This window comes from Lagopus leucura, unplaced genomic scaffold (assembly GCF_019238085.1).
Source record: "Lagopus leucura isolate 7727_CA_CO unplaced genomic scaffold, USGS_WTPT01 Super-Scaffold_73, whole genome shotgun sequence".
NCBI classification, from domain to species: domain Eukaryota; kingdom Metazoa; phylum Chordata; class Aves; order Galliformes; family Phasianidae; genus Lagopus; species Lagopus leucura.
The window spans coordinates 72,348,567-72,363,249 of record NW_024962252.1 but is presented as its reverse complement, the minus strand read 5'-3'; the positions used below and the strand labels follow the sequence as shown (position 1 = coordinate 72,363,249).

The 14,683-nt window shown below is 43.1% G+C and overlaps 1 protein-coding gene across 5 annotated transcripts in view; it reads right to left on the bottom strand.

Annotated features, from left to right (window-relative positions):
* The window catches only part of LTBP1 (latent transforming growth factor beta binding protein 1), a 178,860-nt gene extending 164,448 nt beyond the window's left edge, over positions 1–14,412 (bottom strand). For 3 of the 5 annotated variants that reach the window (XM_042881787.1, XM_042881778.1, XM_042881795.1), the window contains exon 1: positions 13,680–13,738. Coding sequence is in view for 1 of the 5 variants with exons in the window: in XM_042881769.1 (XP_042737703.1) it covers positions 13,680–13,750; positions 13,991–14,412 (493 nt within the window). In the remaining 4 variants the exon portion in view is untranslated. Of the gene's footprint in view, positions 1–13,679; positions 13,751–13,990 lie in introns of those variants that run through there. The other 2 variants (XM_042881769.1, XM_042881815.1) reach the window with 2 other exon arrangements.
* Positions 14,413–14,683: the final 271 nt, after the last annotated feature.

Sequence of the window (14,683 nt, the reverse complement as noted above, 5' to 3'; positions counted from 1 at the left end):
GTTCAGTTCCATTTTGAACGAGCAAGAAATAGAGAAGATGCAAATCTCACAGATGAAATGAAAAAAGCAATAAAAGCAGCTACTGATCATATATATACATAAACTGCCTAATTTCAGGATTTATTTTAGGTGGTTAATCTTAAAATGTTATTCCATTTAAAAAAAATTTAAATAACAAAGATGGAAAAAAGACGTTTTCTTATTCAGTGGATACATTTTAACAGTAAAACACAATTTGAACTAAAATATTTATCAAAAAAATATATTTTTTTCCCCATTTTTCCCTCTAGAGATGCTATTCAGTGAAGCACTTATGAGAAAATATACTGCTGAGCATACTTCTAATATTGGTAGCAGAAGACTTTTTTTTTTTTTTTAGCTCAGATAAAACAATATGCTAGATCACCAAATCTACAAGTCTTACAGGCTTATCTGTATCATAAAATACAACACATGGTACTATACCATATTTCAGTATATCCAATTTCATAACAATTTGGAGAAAAGAAAGCACCGCTCCAAATAAATTGGAGAACTTTGCACTTCAATCAAGTTTCAACACATACACTATAAATAGAAAGTACACATACAAGTTCACATATGAAAAACATTGCTAGGATGGAAGTGTGTTAATTCAGTGGGACTTATTTGTCAGCTGATGTCATTTGATAGAAACATATCACATGTATCATCTGTACACATGGCACTAGATTTGCCACAGATCTTGTGCTTTATATGGAGTTCTTCTCTCAGATAACTTCCCCTTCCATCTGTTGTTCAGCAGCCTATCTCCTCTTGAATGCTGTTTGACTGAACTAGCTTAATTGCACCTTCTGCATCCCCAGCCACAAAAAAAAAAGTAGTCATTCACTTATTTGTATTTCTGGTTCCTTTAAAAAGCATGGATTGTGTCTTTGACTGCCAGAAGACTGAAGAAAATTTTCACTGAGAACTTGAGAAGGGATTTACAACAAACATATGTTGTTATTCATAAGCCAACTCTTCCTTGCGTCTTGCCTTTAAGACCCAGATTTTGCTAGGCACACAAGAAATTCACACAACTGCAGTGGATCATATGTTTGAAAAATAGATTTGGGGACACTAAATTGTGAAGGAATGGGGAAAAACCTGAATTTGTTATGAGCTACCATTGAATACCAACCGCTGAAAAATACTGCAAAAAAGCAGAAAAAGCAGGTATCTAACTGCCCTAAGCACCACGATGCACCGGAAATCTGAAAAAGTTACAGGTTAGACTGACTGCAACATTACCATAATTTGGAACCATGTATCAGCTGAACAAAGCCTAAGCCTACAACACTCATTGGATTTCCCTTATTCTAATCCTCCTTGACTTGATTTTCAGAAGGACTAAAGATCAAAGATCACAAGACCCCTCTGGAAGATTTTTAAACAAAGCACACATTCAAAAGGACCTTTTCAAAGTTCTTTTTAACATGGTTCTGTAAATAGGACACCTGTATTTTTAGTTACATACAACTACAGGCAAACCAGGCCACTCCAACACACCTCCTTCATGACTAAATAGGAACTCTCATTCCAGTATTGCTCTAAAAAAAAAAAAAAAAAAAAAAAAAAAAAAAAAAAAAAAAAAAAAAAAGAATCTCATCATTGCAAGGACAAAGCACACAGAATCTTATTACTGCTGGGTAACTGGTCTCAGTGCTACTACTGAAGTCCAGCTGGAAAAGAAGCAAGGAACACAGCATCTCCTACTTGATGAAATAGAAGAACAGCTGCCTCAGCAACTCTCCTCTCTACTGCATGCAAATCATAGAATACAGGCTGCTAATACAGAAAACAAACCAAACAACAATCTGCATCGCATTTTGAGTTGTTGAAAAATAATTTGACAGTTTCTATAAGTGACTTCGTCTTCCTGTCTAGATAGAATCACACTACCAGACAGTGACAACACAATAGTTTCAAACAGAAATAACCAAGTAATACAAATCTAGGAGGTGCAGGTGACTCAGACGTGTTCATTAAGAACACTGCCCACATAACCAGTGATAGAACTACAGGGAATAGCCTCAAGTTGTGCCAGAGGAGGTTCAAGTCGGATGTTAGGAAAAGCTGCTTCTTCAAAGGAGTGGGGAGGCAGTGGCACAGGCTGCCCAGGGAGGTGGTGCAGTCACCATCCCTGGAGGCGTTTAAGAAACATTTATATGTTGTACTGAGGGACAGGATGTAGCAGGGAAATATTGGTGGTAGGCAGATGGTTGGACTGGATGACCTTGGAGGTCTTTTCTGACCTTGATGATTTGACAGTTCTGTGCATTATTCCTCACTAACATCACTATGATAAAAGGCTTTGAAGAGACTCCAAGAGCAGAGCAGTGACTCAGACACCTTTGTCATCCTGTAATAACAGCATAAAGATCACAGTGAAATAATTTTGGCACAATCTGGAATGTTTTAGAAAGAAATAACAATCTTCTGCAAAAGATTTAGAAGTCTCATTTTTACAACATGAAAAAAGCATTCATATTTTAAGTATATTTACTGAGATTTATGGACTTCCATCTTTATTGACCTAGAAGCTTCTCAACAACTTATTTCAAGAATAGAAATCAAACACAGAATTAAGCTCATAAGACCATCCCAAAAAGGTAGAAGGAAATACCTGCTCTCCTAGGACACCAATCACAGTTGTGCATTTCCTAATTTAAAGTAAAATAATTTATGCATGCACAGTAAAGAGCACTGAGAAAACAGCAGCTCTTTTTCTTGTTGTTAGGAACCAACCTATGCTTCAAAAACCTAAAAAGTCTTCAGCTTCCACTCATCAAAGTGAACCTAATAAGGTTGCAGTGAGTTTTGAACTACGCAGACGAAAACACAAACCATTTTGAAATTACTATTTCTTTTTTACCCCGACTGGAAGATTCTCGCTTCACTTACAGTGACATAAAACCAGAAGGTTTCTCAAATTTATGTATAAAGCATACGAAGCTCCACAGGACAAACTGCATTACTCCACCAACAAAACGAGCATCAGCAGCCCCAGCAAATGTTAAGAGATGCAGTCTGAAATGTGACCAGTGACAGCAGGCTGAAAAAACTGACCCACGAGATCTTCACAACAATCCACCCTTCGGCTGAAGTTCATTAATGTTGTGTAACAGATCACAAAGTGGGATACAAGATCACAGATTTAGGAAAGAATTAAATGAGCTTTTAATTGATACAATGCAGAAGTTTATTTTTAAAAATGGTCAAAACAGCTGCCATGTGCCAAATGAATGACCTAATTACTTTGTTTTAAGACAACAATAATGGCACATTTAACTTGAAACACCCTCATTTTCCATAGAGCTAAGCTTGAAAAAACTGGTGTGTGGAAAAAGTCGATCATGGAAAAAAAAAAATAATAATAATAATGGGTGGATACACCTCTGTTAAAGGTGGTGGGTTTTGTGACATGACTGCAAATTCAAAATGAAGCTCAGTAAGGATGCAAGTAATGAGATTAGCCTTAGAAAGTGAGATCAAAGATGGGTTTATTTAGTTCAGCCTGCTCTCCTCTTATTAACATGGATGCTTAAGAATGGGTATAAAAACTGGGTGAGGAATAACATTTTGTACTATTACAGCCTTAAAAAAATTAGACAATTCCTGAGCAGGAGTACTGTTTGCACATTTAATAGCTCTCAACAGAGCTTTCCATTACGAGTTCACCAACCTGTTTTCCAAACTAAAACTTCTTTTGCCGAGGAAGTTGGCCAGTTGGGAAGACTGGGTACATACAATATAACAAACCACCCCTGCTTTCCAAAGGAGTGATTTGGTGAAGGAATATGAACCTACTTTGGGTTATTTTTTGCAGGAGTTAAATAAAGGAAGTTTGTCCCATAAGCAGCAGAATTAGTACAGGCCTGCCAGAAAATAACAAGCGGGACTGTGATGATCAAAGGCAGGAAATCACCTTTTTGTATGTCATGCCTAAACATTCTAGAACTTCTAAGTACAGAAAACTTGAACAAGCAAGCATAAGCAAAAGGCTGCAAATTTATAGGTAGGGAAGAAAAAGCAAGCAGGACATCACCTCTTAATTGTACCAAGTAGGAACAGCTGGTGGCAGTTTGAAACACTAACCTCACACCTGTGGCAGGGAGGGAGTAATTAACCCAGGGTATCATTGCTTTGAAAGTCCCTGAACCACAAGACACTGCAGTTTTCTGTAAAACTATCTCAACACACTGACCATTTTAACGTATCTTTCCCTACAGAACTACTGCTCACCTCTGTAAGCAGACTGGTTAGATGGGCACTCACCAGCCCTAGTATGGCTGTATTTATGCCATTCTTTGACAAAAGCAGTCACAGAACAACAGTGCTGCCCTTCGGCCTTAGAAGATCCTTCCAACACATCCGTGTTATAGATTTGGGACTGATTTACATGTACATAGGTCATTCTCAAAGTAGCACCCCCTATTTATTTCAGTGGAAACTACAACAGATATGAGGAGCACAATAACAGTCTGATCAAGCACAGTTGCAGCCACAAATCACTCTTTTTCAATACAGTCACCACCATTAGCCATGCATTTTCACCAGCAGCAATCAAGAGCCTGCGTGCTGCACTCAAAAATCTGAACCAGTCAAAATGACCCACTGTTCACAACTGCTATGATGACACAGTTTCTAGGAAAATGTTGCCCATGCAGTCCATCATTCACCAGCCCAAGCAGATGAAAGTCAGAAAGTGCCAAACCCTGACTATGAGGTGGGTGAGGTAAGACAGCCCAATCAAGATAGGCAATGTGCTCCACTGTTTTCAAGCCGGCATGGGGCCTGGCATTATGGTGCTGCAAGAGAAAGGTTGACTCCTTCTCTGGTCTGACTGTGCAAGCTTAAGCCTTCAACTTAGTCAGCACTGTGATAAAGCAGTCAGAATTGATGGTTTGTCTGAGTTTCATGATATCCACAAGGATCACATCCTTTCCTATCCCAAAAAACATCACACATCACTCACTGAGGGCTGTCTCATGAACTTTCTCATCAGTGGGGAATTTACATGTCATCACTCCACAGACCACTGTTTTGACTCCGGCTCCTAATGGTGACACCATGTCTTGTCACCAGCAAGCAATCCAGGAAACTGTCACCTTCAGCTTTGGTTCAGTAAATACTGACAAACTTGCACATCACTCTTTCTGATCCTGTGTGAGCACTCATGGGACACACCTGGTGCAAACTTGGTGATATTCCAGTGTTGTCACCATTGCTTCCAAGATATTGAGACAGATTAAGATCATTAAGCTCATCACTTTGATTTTACATTAATTTACGTTCACCTTCTCCAAACAATGACATCTCACTTATACCCTTGCATCTCCTGATCATATGGAGAACTGAAATTTACAGAGAAGTATTTTTAAATGCAAAATTCACAAGAAAGTTTAAATGGCGCCAAAAAAATTAATGCACCACTAAATTTTTTGCCTCAGTTCTACCTTTAAGAACCTCCTCTGTCAAACAGGCGCTGTTGGTTTGTATTTAAATGACCACAAACATTTACCATATTTCCTAAGCTCTAATGCTTCGATATGATGAACTACAATGAACAGTTGCGAGCTGTGTTATTTCTAATGAGCTCATCCAATAGAACCTTTCTGTTTGAAAACAGATTTTAATAAGAAGGTGTTTTTCCCTTTCAACTGCATATAAGCAAGCACCAGTTTGGCTGTCAGGAGAACGTGCTGACTTCCAACAACTTCCACCACTGCAAATGTCTCGCTATCCATACTGCCAAAGATTGCTAATCCTTTATAACAACCTAAGCCTATGTTGTGAACTGTTATCTTTAACAGGAATGTGTAAAGCCTGTCAGACAAAATATATGCTAGAGCACAATAACAGAAAGCAGTCATTGGAAGGAGGCTTAGAAGTGTGTGAATGCTTCAGATTCCAGTATAAAATGGTCAAGCAACAATGCATGTATCAAGTCTACATAAAAGGGAAAAGCAACAATAACATGAATATACCTGTGCTTAGAGCAAGGTTCCAAGTTCTGCTATGTTCAGCATGGGAACAGACTATTAAGGGCATAGCAAGTACTGTCATCTTTTTCGTTAATCAAGATTTCTATTCCTCAAGCACACAGAGAAACCAAATCTAAGTATATCTTGGTTGAGTGAGCATCCTAAACTAAATCTGTGATACAAAGGCACCTCCAGCTCCTGCTGTGTTGAAAGACAGAGCAATGATCCCCCACCAGTACCAAAAGAAAAGAGGAGAAAGGCCTCCTTTCTCTTGAGAGGCTATGGGGATTCTGAATGGGAAGAGGCGTCCTGCACGGGTTCCCTCAAAGGAATCTGAATACAGTGCCAATATCCCAGAGAAGGGCAAAGTTTACAATGGCTTCCTGTTCTCCCAATTGCCCTACTGAGTAGCTCACCACTTGCTATTAGACTTTTATATACTGGATGCCACATCTTACATCTCTGTAAGCACTACATATGTCAGGAATAAGGAAGTAACAAAGGTTTTGGATTTCTAGTCTCCAAACTGAAGAAACATTTAGTGCTGACCATCGAGTACTTTTCTGGGGATCCAGTTCTCCATCTGAATAACTTTCTCCAGATGGTTTTCAACAACTGAATTTTACCAGAAGTATATCTAATACCTCTACACAGTTGTTGAGGAGGGAGAGATGAATTAGCCACCAAGCTTGAGACAACAACGTTGTAAAACAATCCCATAGGAAGTTAAAGTTAACTTCATGTCATTTCTGCTGATTCTTTAGCTCCAAAAGAGACTGCATGATCTCTATATGATTAATGGAAGAAATATTATGACCATCTGTGTCTTCCTACACAGGAAATTTGTTCTTATCACAACTACATGGTCTTAGGGAATTCTTTCCCTAAATATACTTCAAAGGAAATCATGCATCATGAAGGAATTCACTGGTCCACTTCAAACATCTGATGCATTCCTACGTTGACATGGACAACTACCATAAATAAATATAACCTCCAAGAAAGGGGGGAAACACACAGACAACAACAACAACAGCCTTTGTCACACAGTTTAAAAAAATAATAATAAAATAGTTGCTCTGCCAGCACAATGAGCACATAGCACACCTGATTATTTTCCTACCTATCTTCATATGCTATAATAGATCAGAATTTAATGATAACTATACTCAAATATTTCAAAAGTCTAACTTCAGCAAAAGGACATTACTTTAACAGGCATAAGAACACAACGTGCTAATTGATATTGGCATTTTCAATCATGTATTTACTGGAGTTAGTGCAGTCTAACTTAATTATTTGCACTATGTAATCTATGAGATGATTTTTAGTATTTAATAATTTGTGATCAGAATTACACATATTCTGATATTACAAACAATTAAGATTCTCACACGCTACACATACTTCTTTCAACCACTATAAATGAAATAAAACACTACAGAATGGACGAGAAATTCCATGTTATGTGCTATTTTTGCTTGCTGGAGCACTTAATGATGAATTCTGCAATCCTTTTAATTCTTTTAACTTTGCTCATTACATTGTTTATTCATTTTGTTACAAAATACTTAGTAAGAAATACACAGGAAACTGAACAAACTAGTAGAAATTCAATAAAGCAATTGAAAAATTTTAACTGGATGCAGGATTCAGACAATTGAAACATTACAGAAAAGAAATACCAAAGACTACTAATCAAAAAAAGTAATTTACATGCTAAGAACAATAAAGTTTTTCTAAGCCCAACCAATCCTTAATAAGAGTATACTATGCAGTTAACCTTCTTCTCAAATCCAGGCCTAAACTGCCATCTAGAGATGATTAAAAACTGATTGGAATTAGGAAAAAAGCAAGCCTTGATACAGGACACAAATCAATTCCCTCTATTAGTGAGCAGCTCTCTGAAACTCTGCACTGATGCAGAGACGACTACCTGCTTTTCACATGAGAACATAACCTACCAGAACTATTTGAAGCTCCATATTTAAATGAGTATCTTGACTTGTGAAGACATGAAATCCTTGATCCCCTGTGCACAGTAAGAAATGCAAAGAGACACTGGAGCTCTGCATTCTCTCTGCAGTCAATGGAGAAGATCCACTTTCTGGGAATAAATTAAGCTACACAAAGGAAATACTGTTGCTCCTAAAAGCAGAAAAACCCAAACCCAGCCCAGCTTTAGTCTGTACTGATTACTGATTAGACTCACCTGGCAACATGAACCACCCACAGTCCTCTAAGGCTCAGCACTGCAATAATTAAACAGGGACTCAGCTGAGGGTGGTCTGTGCCCTTCTCCATCCACACTCATTAACTCCCTCACTCCCAGGCAGCCTGAACCTGCATCAAGGAAGTATCTGTTTCCAAGAAGTTGCACTTCACAGCGAAGCTACAAATGAAGTGATCTCCAGAGGTGCTGCACTCAGCTCTCCCAAGGCTCCCAGGGGTGCAGTACCCCCTACCTTGCTATACCTTCCCCTTTCCAATGGTTAGGAGACATGCTGACATCAGCAGCATGGCTGCTTGGTTGTACTCTCACCTGCACTGGTCCCTTCCAATCCTGGCCGTTCTGTGATAGTGTGAAAGGCACAGAAGAAGGCACCCCACCTCCTTTCCTTCTCTGCTGCCAAGAAGAGCAGCCATACAGATAGGAGTGCCACCATCTGGGACGTGACACAGGAGAGGCACCCATGCTGAACAGCAGAAACAGCCCCGGGCTGCATTTTGTGAAGGGCCACTGGGTACTGCAGGGGGTGCTCCACTGCCAGATGTTGTGCCTGCATCAGGTAGAGCCCCGAACCCCAAACAAGGACACAGCTAATGTACTTTGCCTCATATTGGTGTTCATTCCAAGAGACCAGAATACAGCAAAATAAAACACTGAATCCTGAAACACACCATGGGTCTCAGGTCTTCACAATTTGCTCTTATTAGCATACGCTGCTTGCTTTTATAGGCAAAACCAATGATAACAAGAATATAGATTCTCCCTTTATCTCACCTCCCAAGGAAGGTGAGATAGTTATTGAGGGCTGACCCCCTAAATAAAAGCCAGGCTATTTCTTTCATGAAAAATTTAAAAGTTATACTTATGTGTTACAGTAGCAACCCACAGCAGAAGCAAAACAGAGCCACAGAAGCAATGGCTTTCAGTTTTTCAGTTTCAGAGTTTTTAAAAGCAACATCAAGAACCAGATTAAAAGGGTGAGTTAAGTGAGGTCAAGGTAGTTCCGTCTCTTTAAAATGCAAACATTTCATTTTGATTTAGACATAGTTTGAAGAAGACTGATACAGCTTTTACTGAGATGATTTCAATGTGAAGGAAAAAAAAAAACAAACATTTGTTATGAGCACGTTATAGTCAGGCTTTGTATACACAGTGTAAATAAACAGAGCTTGGTAAAGCTCTAAGCCATCAAACAGATGAAGAACAAGCCTTGGAAAACATTTATGACCAGAAATCCTTCAAGAAGCACAGCTGCAAGCATTTGAAGCACTCATTCCAGTGATTAGAAGTACCATTCTCCTGGATACCACCATTTCTCAGAGCCCACTGTAGGCAGAAAGAGAAGAGATACTAAGCAACCAATACAAAAACACTTAGTAGCACACAGTTTTACATCCACTTATGCTACTAAGCTTCCAAGTCTGGATCCCAGCCCTAGATCAGAACAAGATCTAAGCACGCAACCTTTCCTTCACCTCCCCCAAGACAACTCAGGAGCACGATCTGGAAGCAGCCTCAGGCGTGCTCCAGACAGGCCTGGCAAAGCCAGGTGTCCACAGCACCGGTTACATCATCAAGCGCCCTTGACCTGAAGGAGCTGCAGCTCACCCAACAGCAGCCACAAGCATAGCCTGAGGTTTTGGGGACCGGACAGCTCAAACCATAATGGCAATACACAACTGGAGGCCACACAGATTTGGGAACTGAACAAAGTGGACCTTCCTCAGAGCAACCTGGTCTTCTGCAGCAGAAAGACCGCTTTCTGAAAAAGAAATTAAATCTTATCCAGCGCATTTATTTAACGTGGAGTCTGGAAAATTTTCAAAATGAAAGAGAATAAACATGATAATCTTTCAAAATTGAAAACGGATTGCCTTTTCTGATGATCTTTCCAAAGTGTCTGGGCATCTGAGACAGGAAGAACTTCATAGCCCAGTTCAGAAAAATCTCACCCAGATCCAACTCCCAAACCCTCACTTTGCACCCATCCACAGAAAACATGCACACACACATACAGCACCCTGAGGCAACAAAGATGAGTCTTCTCTCTTTCTTAATCCATGAGGATAGAGCAGGTGAACTCTGCATCTGAGCAGATTCTCTCTATATTAAATACACTTTAAGCATGACCTTGCTAGGTTCACTTTCTCACTCATTTGCATTATGAGCCTTTCTTACACTTCTGCAGGAAGTTCACATTTCAGCATTCCTGTAACAATCAGCTCTCCCTCCTACTATCATTTGTTAATTTGCCTCATGATGTTAGCAAAAGTTACAATTCCTCCAGCCTATTCTATTTACTTTTTTTTTTAAACTATCCAGTTTACACTGAGTACACATTCTATATTAATGCTCCCAACAAAATACATTACATACTTCAGAAGATGTTTACTATTAAAACAAGGTGGTCCCATTAAATCATTTTTTGGAGATATCAGATCCTGTGTACAATGAGCAATTTCTTTCTTGACTTCCCAACATGTAAATAAGTTCTTTGTAATCATTATGAACAAGCAAAGGAGCCTAATTTGTAGGAAGCAATATTAACTAATACAAATTTAGTAGCAAGTAACTAAGTAAGAGACAAAGGCTTCCAACAGGATAAGAAAGCATTTGAGAGATAGGATTTCCAGCTTTTATCTTCCAGTCAATGATTGGTTATAACTTGTCCAAGGTCACATTTAACCTACAGTTTAGTTTCCGTAAATGAAACAAATAATGTTAAACCCACATTCGGGGCTTCATTTGCCTTACAGCCATGTTAGAAAGCTAATTAACATTTGTACAATGTTGTGGTAGCACAACAAGTTCTAACAAAGCACAATGTCTCCAGCTCTGGTGGTATCTTGTAATTGCTCTTGCACAGATCATAATTTCAGATAACGATGACTGTAAGACAACCCGTCATAAACATTTCCACGTGCGTATAACCTTCCAAGGTGTTTATTGCTGTGGTTGAGCCTTTGCCACCTTTGTCTTTACCCAAAGGTGGATGTGCCAAACATTGCCAAAAGATTTTTGAAGGTTTGAAGTAATTTTCCCAGCACAAAGCAGCTCTGAATACTTCTAAGGCTGAAGTCTATGATTTCAAATCCGAATTATGCAGTTCTTCACAAGAAAAGTCACACCAAGATTGAAAAAACGTTAAGATAAAACTTGACAATGTAAAACTGAAATGTTAAGCACAGCGTGGAAAAAAGCCTGTATGCCTGTGACTGGATATGAGAGCCACTCTCCTGCAGGTAGCAAACAGGAACACAGAAGTTCACCTCCTGAGGACAGACTGAAGTACTTGAAAGACAACATGAGCATGGTCAACATAACTGCCAATTCAGCTTCCAGCTAAAGTTTACAGAGGACTTTGAGAAGTACACTCTTCTCCTCCCTCCATAGAGTGCCCTATGATCTGCGCAGAACATTTCAAATTTGCTCCCTTAAGAAAACATATCGCAGTTATCACTGCACCTGGCCAGGCTGCTGCTGATCAGGGACAGGAGTCAGCCAAGGGAGGAACAGCCCCAACACCAGGTGTAACAAACAGACCACGAGCACCACTACCACCACAGGAAGGAGGGAAAGGCTAACAAAGCCTGCAGGACTATGCCTCTCCACTTACACCCCTGCTTCTGCAGGTTACAGGCAGGCTTATTGCCACAGGTGCAGCATAGCAGAAACACATGGTGCTTGCTGCAGCCTGGGGTTACACCTGAGCTCATAACTCTTGTGATCAGAGCTGGCTCTCAGCACTCTGCTTCTGGAATCATGATGCAGACAAATGGAAGTTGGCTCTGGAAACAGGCAGCATGGGCCTGGGGTTTATTAGCTCAGGCTTTGCACCAGGCAAAAGAATATAAGCTGGCCCTAGAGGCCAAATAGCTTATTAAAGTGATACTGAGCCCAAGGTAATAAATGCTGACAGGTCCGAACTGACTCTGCATGACTCAGCTCAGGTGTGTCTGCATTTGTGGCACAACTAGAAGAGTCCACTCCAAAACTGACAGTTCTCTACCCAACCTCAAAAATCACTTATCCCTATAGGAAACAAAGGAGTTAACAGTTGTTCTCTAATAGGGTTTCTGTTCTTCTGAAAGAACCACTGGGAGGCTCAAGAAAAGGAGGTATCTGGCTTTACAACTCTGAGACTCATCTTCCATAGCTCAACCAAGTTAGTGCTATCTCATAGTTTTCTCAAGTTACAAAATCATAGTTTTAAAACATTCAGTGCTTCACTCAGCTTGCCAGAAAGGTACAACAAGGAAAATCCAAGCCAAGTGTGATGCTGCTGCTGGGAGGCATCAGAGCAGGCAGCAAGAACATTTTGTGCAACGGAGAGCCCAATATTAAAGACAATATGAGAAAGATCCCCCAAACCCTGTCACCCTTTCTTTTAACTCTCTCTGCTAATCCATTCCTCCAATAACTGTGTGAATAGACCAAGTAATTCACAGATTTAAATGAGATTCTTCAGGACTATCCCGTAACAACCCAGATGGCCTGGCTTAGTCTGTACTGAAGGACCAAAGAATGGAAATGAGTTTAAAAAGAAGACAAAAAAGAATAGCTGAATGATGATAGGGGGGTTGAAAAGAATGTAACCAAGAAAAGGCACAGAAAACTACTTTATTAGCAAAGCTTGAAAGTTAACTGCACTGAAGTTACCTGCAAAGAAAAGTTACTGGAAGACAGAAAGAGTGAATCCAAGCCACAAAAAGGAACATTTTTTGCCCAACATAATGAAGGCTGAAGTGCTTGAGAGAGCAGCACCGAAATTCTGAAGAGTCAGAAACTAAACTGCCATCTTGTGAAGTTACACTTTCCCCACTTTGGTTTGCCATCGAACCAAGGTACATATTTTGTAGGCTCTGTGCTCAGCCCCAAAGCCCCGCTGTGACAAATGTAGGCTGCAGGAAACCATTCTGCTATTTTCACTTGCAGCAAGCAAGAGAACCGAGGCAGCTCACCTAACCCCATCAGCACGTACTGCAAACGTTCGTTTAGATGACTGCCTTAAATGCACGTCTGAGTTGGTCAGGGAATGAAGCGGCTCCGTCCTTAGGAACCGCCATAAGGACACCGCCAGCAGCAGCTCCGGCAGCGCGCAGTCACCTGTCCTCTCCGCGCATTACAGATGCAGCTGCTCCCTACTGTGAGAAACCCCACCCAGGGACAAACGTCCCCCCGCACGGGGGACTCCCGCGTCCCCCTCGCATCCCCCTCGCATCCCGACGACCGTTCCCTGCAGCTCCCCGTGGGGCAGAGGCGCGCATTGCGGAGCCGAGGCAGCGCTTCCACAGCTGCGCACCTCACGGACACCCGCAGAGGCTTCCCGACCGGGGCTGCTATTCCCTCCTCCGTAACCTCGCGGCGGCGCAGCTCCGTGCCGGCCACGTGCCGCCCGCCTCCCTCAGGAGGGATTCTCCCCGTTCACCCACAATACTCACGTTTGATGCACCTCTGCGAGCCCGTGGCTTTGCTCCAGCCATGGCAGCACTGCCCTCCGCAGACGTTGACCCTGCGGGAAGAGCAGAGAGGGACGACGGTCCGGAGGGGCCCCCATCGGCCGCCGGCCCCCGCACGGCCGGGACGGGAGACAAAAAGGCGGGAAGTGCGGAAAGCCGCGAGGAGCCGGGGGATGAACGCGGGGCCGCCCCTCGCCCGCTCGACGCCTCGTGTGCCCGAGGGGAGCGGGCGGGTAACGGCGCAAGGCGCCGAGAGCGGAGCGCGGCACGGCACAGCAAGCGGGGCACCTTACCCCGGTAGCGACGGCAGCGGGTGCTTCTGGCGGGGCGGCGCGCCGCTGCTGTTGCCGTGAGGTCCCGGCGGAGGCTTGGGCCGCGGGCCGAAGCGGGCCGGCTTGGCGAAGGAGGAGGCGGCGGAGTTGGAGTGGCTCTGCCCGACGGGGCCCAGGCGAAGCTGCACTCCCGCGCCTCCCGCTTTGCTCATCCGCCGCGTGCGCTCCGCGGTGCCGTAGTGCGCGTTGAGCTGCACGTTAAAGGTGCGCTGCTGCTGCCCCGCGAGGAGGGCCGGGCGCTGCTGCCGGCCGCCGGCCGATCCTGCCTGGCTGGGGTGCAGCACGTAGGTGATCCTTCGCAGCCTGCCCTTCTCGGCGGCGGCGAGCGCCGGGGAGAGCAGCGCCCAGGCGCACAGGAGGAAGCCCCATCCGATCCGAGCCATCTCTGCGGCCGGAGCCCCCGCCAGCTTCGAGACCCCCGGCGCCCGGGGGGGAGGCGCGCGCGGCGGGGCGCGGGGCCGTCCTCCTCCCGCCGCCCCCAGCCCGCAACGGGGCCGGGAAAGGAGAGCGCCCCGAGCCGGCCCCTCCCGCCCCGAGCCGCCCGCGGAGTTCAGCGTCCCGCGGAGCGGGAGCACATCGCTGGGGAACGGCGGCGGTGCGAGCGGCGGGCCGGTCAGGGAGGAGGAGGAGTGGGGGGCGGTAGCGACGCGGAGC